At 39.6% G+C, this 8,813-nt stretch overlaps 1 protein-coding gene across 1 annotated transcript; it reads left to right on the top strand.

The window, feature by feature from the left end:
* Positions 1-3,583: 3,583 nt before the first annotated feature.
* LOC148011761 (GDSL esterase/lipase At4g16230-like) lies at positions 3,584-8,209 on the top strand. The gene is made up of 5 exons (XM_087670720.1): positions 3,584-4,325; positions 5,235-5,365; positions 5,545-5,790; positions 6,170-6,425; positions 7,212-8,209. The coding sequence occupies exons 1-5, from the start codon at positions 4,040-4,042 to the stop codon at positions 7,430-7,432; spliced, it is 1,140 nt and encodes a 379-aa protein (XP_087526846.1). The 5' UTR covers positions 3,584-4,039; the 3' UTR covers positions 7,433-8,209.
* Positions 8,210-8,813: the final 604 nt, after the last annotated feature.

Below are 8,813 nucleotides of genomic sequence, written 5' to 3'. Positions count from 1 at the left end.
GAGAGAGAGAGAGAGAGAGAGAGAGAGAGAGAGAGAGAGAGGTGGTAGTGATGGTGGTGGAGGTTGTAGAAGTGGTAGTGGTGCTTGTGTTGCAAGTGATGGTGGTGGTATATCTTAGATGACTAGATGAGAGCTAGTATATCTTAGATGGTTTGAACTCCTTAAACAATAGGAGTTCTACACGTCCCACTATGGAGCATGGTTTTCTTCTCTATGTCAATGCATGCACTATATGGACATATTCTCTATGACAATTCATTTTTCCCTTTTTGATTTTCTTATGGATTTCCATGGCTAAAAAAGGATTCCTAGTTAGATGTTGAAGCTCCTCTAGATGTTGACAAACTTGATATCCTTCAAATGTTGGTAAAGCTCCACCTCTTCTAGATCATGGTGAACCTACAACTCTTCCAATTGATGTAGCTTCAAAACCTCCAATTGTTTAAAGACAAATGAATTCTAGATGGTTTTATACATAGAGGTGCTACGAGAAAACAAGGAGATCTCAAAGAACAACCAAGCATATCATTCCTAGGGTAGCATTTATCAATGTTATAAATGAAAATTTTGATAGGTTGCCCAAGGTGTCTAAAAATTTCACTATAAAAGTATACTAATTTTTCCATGACTTGGAGGAATATGTACTTTTATGGAGCTTATCAAAGGAGGCATAGGGAAACTCTTCATCAATGTAACTTGATGCAAATATTGTTACAATTAGTTTAGAGTGTCACCCAATACAAAGATTGTAACTTAATGCAAAGATTGTTGCAACTAGTTTGAAGTACCCTAAGCATCATAATACTTGGAAATTTGTTGGGCCAATCCTTTCCTATTTATTTTATCTATCATTATAAGTTCCATGAGAGACTATCTTTTTGAAGAGGTATTTAATGTAGTTTATATTTACTAGATAAGATAGTCTACCTTTTTTAGCTATAAAATTTATGGAAGAGGTGCTGAATAATTATATATTTTGTAAATATTATTTTCTTTTAAACAATCATTTGCTAGTTATTCCATCTATCATTGCTGCACAATTTGGATTTAAGAGAGACTATATTTTTTAAGAGATATTGAAGAATATAGCCTATCTTTTTTAGCTACAAAAAGAGATAGAAGAGATTTTGAATAATAATATCTTTTTTAGACAATATATTCTATCTCATGGATCTTCTTTTATCAGATGGGCAATAAAAGTGTTATGCTCCACAATATATAAATATATCTTTAATTTTTTCTTGTACAACTACAAGAAATGGACTATTAATACCTTATTTATCTAGCTCCATTTACAACTTCATGTTAATTTATGTAGAGAACTTTAAAAAGCATATTAGCAATACTTATCCACCCATTTTCCAAAAACAAATAAGATCATGAAAAGTAAAGAATAAGGATTATTGCAATAATCACTTTCTTTTTGAAACAAGAGGCATGCATCACCAATGCATCAATGTTTTCAACACTAAAAAGACAAATTGCCATAAACATAGAGAGCAATCCATACAACTAAAATGATATATACCAATCTAAATAAACAGGGTTCTCAAGTCTTGTAGAAGGGGAGAGATCCTAAGAGACTAGTAAGAACAAGAGAACAAAGGGAGCACCATTCCATGATATCAAATCACCATTCAACTACTACTAATTTGACAAATTTTGCTAAGGAGATCATAATTGAGGGTGCATGATGAGAAAAGGACTCCCAAGAGCTCATACATACATAAGAAGTCAACTTCAACATCTTGCACACATGAAATCTTCTCAGTCTTGAATGCATATGATACACAATGTGATCAATACTTTTTCTATTGCTAGTCTATCAAAAAAATTTAATATTCTAATACATGTTATCGAACTTTTTATCTTAATTAATCAAAGCCATGGTTGCCACTCTTCCAAGTAGCACTCGTGTGTTCATGTTGCATATACCAAGTATACATTTGATAGTCTTTAAATCATCATAGCTTCACTTACCTAGTAATGTTGCTTTGCAATAGCCTTCCCCCAAGGAACACTAGTCATCGTTACTTATGGACATTCACTTGTTTATATGTTTGGCAATACAAGTTTACTATCATTTACAAGAAATCTAGGCAACATATTGTGACCTAAACTTATAGCTTCAATTACTAGTGGAGGAAAATGTGAATTGATTTTAAAAAGAGTTATGGTATAGTTTGACATGTCCCAAAATCAAAGGCCAAAATTGAGAGCAATGATATACCCCCCCCCCCTTTTTTTTTAACAATGTGAAGAGCTCCAACTACTTAGCACCTCTACTACAACCATACAATAAACCAATATGCATCATATACCCACAATATATACCACCTAAAAACATAATAAATACTTAAGCTATTAGATAGATCACTCACAAATATTTTGACTAGTATAAAACAAGTAAGCAAAATACTCCAAAAATGCCCCTTGTAAGCACGTCTAGAAATTCTAATTGGTAACTTAGAATTCTGGCTAGTAGAAATACACTATTGTATTGTTTCAAGTAAGCAATACCCACAACTAGCAAAAAGAAACTAAAAACTAACAAGAAGGTAGAGCCTAGGTCCTTAGGTCCTTATGTGATTACACTTATGACTTGTTCCCCTTTTCTCTTTCTCTTCTTTTCGGTACACATAAATTTTGATAAGCTTTTCACCATATTAGAACTTATAAGGGCCATTCCCATGTTGGTGAACATGCCTTGGGGGAGAAAGTCATAAATAACAAAATTACAATCCACATGAGGCAAGTTCTTTGGTGGAGTACACAAAGAGGTGCCACGGGCGGAGAGAGATACGACTGGACCAATCAGACATTGACACAGAAACAAAACCTATTGTGTGTCTATTGAATACCCCCTTTTCACGGAGTATTGTAGGATAAAAGGGGGTAAATATGGTACACTTAATGACCTTGTGAGAGACATTCAATATATGAGTACATGGAAAGTTGAGTCTAATATTGAAAGTTAATTTTTAGAGCATTATATAGAATTAAAAAAATACAAGTTGGGGGAGTCTCTTAAGGCTACATCATATTGGTGGGATAGTAGTGTGCCACTTTTTAGCAAATCACGGAGTGACACCTGTGCAAGAAGATGCTGGACATATTCCCCCGTATTTGTCACATTACTAGCTTGAAGGTGTTTTCCTTTTTGCAACCATTTTAGTTTAGCTTATTTTAGTAGTAACCACTAGTGAGAAGGTTGGAGCTTGTCTTTTGCCACCCACACGAAGATGGGCCGAAGTTGGGCGCCGCTCTAAGTTCGGGATGTACATGGGCGCCGGGCGGAGTCCCTTTTACTAGAAGTACCTTTTAATTTAATACAACTTAATGCTTTCTCAAAAGTAAAAACTGGGTGAGGTGGCAGTTTGGTCATTGCATCATTTGAGTTATCCCAATAATTAGGCACTGATAATTAATGGCCATCCTGTCTTAGGGAGGTTGCTAATTATGAATGGATCTGTTGCATCCTGGATTTGGGAAGTTGTTAATCTTATTGATAATGATGTTTTTAAAAGGGGGGGACGGGGGGAAATTTGGAAAGAGCAAAGAAGCAGGCCTGATACTCTCGATGACAGTGAAGCAGACTGCAGCTCTCTCTCTCTCTCTCTCTCTCTCTCTCTCTCTCTCAGTCTCGCTGTCTCTGTCTCCCTCTCTCTGACACTGATAAAACAATCCCATTCACCCATTGGGCTACCTTGCTTCTCCTTCACAGAATCCATTCCATTCAATCAATCCTGATTTGAAAGCAAAAAAAATTTACATCCTAAGAAGCCTTCATGATTACAGCGACAAACACAATTACCACATTTCATTCATGCCACAAATATGCATTTGCTGCAGAATTACTATACTGTATGGTCCATGTATATCACATTAACTGTTACAGACTGTAGTCTTGTACATGCTACCTACTATTTATACAGGTACACCATAAGTCTCGGATCGAAAACGAGAGCGACACGCTCACACAGAGGGGGAGCTTCTTTACAGAGCTTCTACTGCAGCTTCACTAAGAGCACTGCACACAATGGTGCTCTGTTTTTCCTTTTTCTTCTTCATTTGTTTCCATGGCAGCTTGTGGGCAGTGGCAGGTGTCTCTGCTGAAGCCCTATCTTCTTCTTCTTCCTCTTCCTCTGCTTCTGTGGTCTCCTTTGTGTTTGGAGACTCCCTTGTGGATGCAGGCAACAATAACTACCTTCGCCTCTCCAGTGCCACTGCCAAAGACCTCCCCAATGGCATCGACTTCCCCACCATCAATGCCAAGCATCCCACAGGAAGGTTCTCCAACGGCCTCACCATCCCTGACATTCTAGGCATGTCCTCTTCATCAAGCTCTAAATGCATGATTTATGCTAGATTCTTACTGTATGCACGATTTGTGCTATACTCTTACTACTTGCTATAAGCACCTCACCATCAGTATAGAGGCAATTTTCTTGATGCTCTCTACATCCTCTTCATCAAACTTCATGGGCACGATTTCTGCTACATTCTCATTGCTTGCTTTCCACTAGCACCTCATCGTCGATGTGTGTAGGCAATGTTTGTGATTGTCTCTTAGTGCTTTACTGCTTGCATTGTGATGATTTCTCAAATGGCCTTACCATCCCAGACATTTTAGGTACACCCTCTCAGCAAGCTCACTTTGCATACTTTCTGCTACATTCTAGCTTGTTGCTATCTCCTAGCACCTCATCATCAATCTATTTAGTCAATGTTTGTGATAGTCTCTTACTGCTTTACTTCCCAAGTTCGGCATCTCCTTTTGGTGTTTCAGCTATGGTACAATGCTATTGTATATACGCATTATCTGTAATAATCTGTTTATATGTTTCATTTGTGATAATCTCTCACTGCTTAACTTCCCCACCACCAGTGCCTCCCCTTGTGTGTTTCAGCTATGGTTTAACCCTAGTATGAACCCAGTACAAATTTTGCCTCCTTAACTTTACATACTACATATTTTATGCCCAGCACTGCTCAGTGCCTGCTACGTCGTTAAATCTGTATATTGTCCGATACAACCATGCCGAGTACTTCTGCCCTTGTTTCATTTCTTGAGGGCCAGCCATGTTTCAATGGCAGAGAGAAGAATGCATTGTTTGCTGTCGCAACATGAGATTGTTCAACCGTTAACAAACAGTTTTATCTTTGATATCGTACCAAAGATTTTTTGAGTGTGTCCACTGGTCTGATTCTGTTATCCATTGTCATTCGTCCAGGCCTCAAACTGGGTTCCAAGTCCTTTACACCCCCTTTCCTAGCTCCCACATCTAGCAGCCTAGCCATTCTCAATGGCGTAAATTATGCGTCTGGAGGTGCTGGTATCCTCAATGACACAGGAAGGCTTTTTGTAAGTAAAATGCTGGTCTTTTACTGAGAGAGAAACATCATATTGAAACCTATTTTGGCACACTGCATATCCAAGTGTTTCTTTGACACTCTAACCTATCACGTGGTCTCTCAGGAGTATTTTGCATATTTCTGCTTCCCTTAAAATATGTATATACATATAGGTTTGATTGTTTGCAGGTTCAAAGGATACCAATGGATGCCCAGTTAGGATCTTTTGAGCAAAGAACAGTGCCTGAGTTGAAACGAATGCTAGGAGATGAGAAGGCCCAAGAGCTTTTGGCCAAGGCCATATTTTCGGTGACAATTGGAGCCAATGATTTGCTTAGCAATTACCTTTCTTTTCTCCCTTTAACAAAAGACAAGTTCTTGCCATGGGAGACCTTCAGCCAGAACATGCTTTCAGCAATTAGATCACAACTGATGGTAAGAAAATGGTTGCAACATTAAGAGTTTATGGTTATTAACTAAGAGCTTTGGGCAAAGTCATTGCCATGACAAAGTGCCATGCTGGTTGTGGGAGACTATTAGTGCCATTGTGTTAGGGCGTTTGAGATCTTTATACCCAACTATTGACAGTCCACCCACATATCACATTTGCTCTTGGTTGGGTTGCATCTGAACCATCATCATTTATTCAGAGTTTTACATCACATGGAATCTAATTCAGTAAGGTATGAAGATTAAGGGATCTCAAGTGTAGGTGTGGCTGGGTTGTATCTGAGTCATCATCATTGCATCATTGATGTTCCTTTTTTCTTTGCTCAATGTGATTAAGTGGACTGAGTAAGTGTTTTTGGTGTAGAGATTGTATGATGCAGGGGCTAGGAAGGTTGTCGTGGTGAATATACCTTTGGTAGGGTGCAGCCCATATTTAAGGTCCCTGAGGCTTGAGACGAATGGGAGCTGTGCACCCATTGCGAATGCCCGTGCTGCATCCTACAATATCCTTTTGAAAGGCTTGCTGGAGCAGCTCAATGCCAATCTTCCTGATGCCCACTTCTTATATGCTGATGCATATGGCATTACCCTCCGCATTGTTAACAACCCTCAAGCATACGGTAATAACCACTCATGTTTGTCAGCAGTGTTAATTGCTTAATATGCAACAGCTTCCTTCTTATGCTTTATATGCAATAGGAAAATCCAATGATAATACTTAGTTGTGTTGCTTCTGGTGTCTATTTAGTTCAAATGTGCTTCTGTTATGGAAAACCCTTGTGTTTGCAATGCAAATAACATTTAGGAAGCGTGGCATTCCATACTTATAGCAAAGTTATCTATAGATTCTTTCTCTCTCTCTCTCTCTCTCTCTCAAAAGTGTGTCCATGCAGTATATCTTTGTACATACAAGTGGCACTGGCTAGATTTGGTAAGATTCTTTTTAGCATCTTTTCATGTTCTGAGTCCTGACTGTGAAACTCGGTTTTCAAGTAGACATATTGTAGAGGCATCCTCTTATACTTCAATTATGCTAAAAGTAACGGGAAATCTTTCATACATACATGTAAGGCCTAGTGGCCACTCAAATTTGACGGTCCCTAAAATAGTATAAGATATGATATGATGGTGTCTGATGGTGTACGATTCACATCTGGTAGGCCCTTACATAATTTATCCACGCTGATGGGGTTAATAGGGACTTCTGTGTGCTGCAAGGATCAGTTTGTGTTTCAATTATTCAAAACCCCATTGGGCTTACACATACAACATGTGACTAAAACCACCCAGGCTGCCTACATTTGATAATGTTCATGAACACTGATGGTGAAGGAGTACTACTACTGTATTGTGTTATTCACAAGTCTGCTGTTTTGTGATAATGGTAGGGGGTGTGTGTTGTGCAGGCTTTGAGAACGTGGCAAAGGCATGCTGCGGCGCGTTCGGTCTCGACCGAGGAGTCATTCCATGCCGCTCATACACGCCGGTGTGCCCTGACAGATCCAGGTTCTTCTTCTGGGATCCCTACCACCCCACTCAAGCTGGCTATGAAGTCATTGCCAATGAGTTCTGGCAGGGAAGCCAGTACATCAGCCCCATCAATGTACAGCAACTGGCTGCATTATAGAAATGAACCCAAATGAGCAGAGAAAGAAGCAGAACCAGATCTTTGCCAGATTGTGTCTCTCGAGAGCATTGTTAGTATTCTGTTTCTCTGCGTAATCCCCACTTCGATGTAGAAGAACTGGCAAGCACTATGGCTGAACAAAATATGAGAAGGAAAGGCGCAATGAAAGCCAGAGTGCTATCAAGTCTTACATGGCCTGCCCCCTCGCAGGGAAGGCCTTAGCATTTGATCTCCTGGTTGAGGAATTTTCTCAAATCGAATGATTTTAAACAATAATTCAAGAATTTTCATCGGTTCAGCTCTCTTTTGCCTCATATCAGAAAAGCCTGTAAAATCGAAACAAGAAGGTTAAAAACCTTAGCTGCTCCACAAATTTTAGTTATTAAAGTGGCAAATACAAGCCAAGAGGACTTTGCCTCTCTCTCTCCAAGACATCTTAGTGGGTGGGCATTTCTACAGATGTATGAGGTTGGCCATTCAGGTATCTTCCTCTACATATTTGCACGATTCATTCCTCTTCTTTATCATTTAGGACCCCCTTAGCCTCTACTTGTCTATATGTGAGCGAGACATGTCAGTTGGCCAAAGTCCTAGATATCAGATATCTTCTTATACCCTATGTGTACATAGAGTGAGAAAGCTTAGGTATCTTAGCGAGTGAGCCATATTCTCTGCAAAGGCATCTCTAGAGATCTAAATCTATACTCTCTATACTCTTATAATTGATGGATCTTAGCCTCTACTTATATATATATATATATATATATATATATATCTCTACTCAACTGAATGCCAGCTCCACCGCCAGACAGATCATGTTAAAGAAAACTCACTATTTTGAATTCGAAGGCAGTGGACGAGTAGCAGGAGGGGGAGCTGCTTGGGCAGGTGAGAGCGACGAGGGCGATGGCATCAACCTGCGGGGGCTCCCTGCAGGGGATGGTCGGCAAGCTGCTCCTTCGTGACGGGCCTGAGGGCTTGCCTGGGTTACATAATCAATGATTATACCAATCTCAATTTCAACAATAATCGATCGTATCATATCAATGTCAAAAGTGAGCTAAACCGGGATGCCTGGCGGGCCGCGGCCTTCGTGTGATGTCTCGTATGTGACCTTTAAGCACTATCGTAGCTAACTCGGGTAGCTATTAGGCGATGGAGGGGGAGAAGGCATTGCACGCGGTAGACCTCGGGATAAATCACACGTGGGTCTCGGGTGAGGCAAAATATATACCTAATGACATCAACAATTATATTGCCATGTCCCAATCTACTCACTACCAGGTGGAGGCGGCATGAATGGAGGCAAAAGATCTATCTAATGACATCAACAATCATATTGCCTTGTCCCAATCTACTCACTACACTTCGAGGTGGCATG

Source organism: Lygodium microphyllum, chromosome 28 (assembly GCF_053477565.2).
Source record: "Lygodium microphyllum isolate KBCC chromosome 28, Lygodium_microphyllum_v1.1.10, whole genome shotgun sequence".
Taxonomy (NCBI): domain Eukaryota; kingdom Viridiplantae; phylum Streptophyta; class Polypodiopsida; order Schizaeales; family Lygodiaceae; genus Lygodium; species Lygodium microphyllum.
Note: the sequence above shows the minus strand (reverse complement) of the source record. Positions and strands in the feature narration are given on the sequence as shown.

Bases quoted from the DNA above. Each gene is read 5' to 3' on its own strand.
- LOC148011761 (XM_087670720.1), top strand. From the start codon at position 4,040: ATGGTGCTCTGTTTTTCCTTTTTCTTCTTCATTTGTTTCCATGGCAGC. The intron at 4,326-5,234 runs GCATGTCCTCTT...TCATTCGTCCAG, and splicing joins CACCATCCCTGACATTCTAG to GCCTCAAACTGGGTTCCAAG. The intron at 6,426-7,211 runs GTAATAACCACT...TGTGTTGTGCAG, and splicing joins TAACAACCCTCAAGCATACG to GCTTTGAGAACGTGGCAAAG.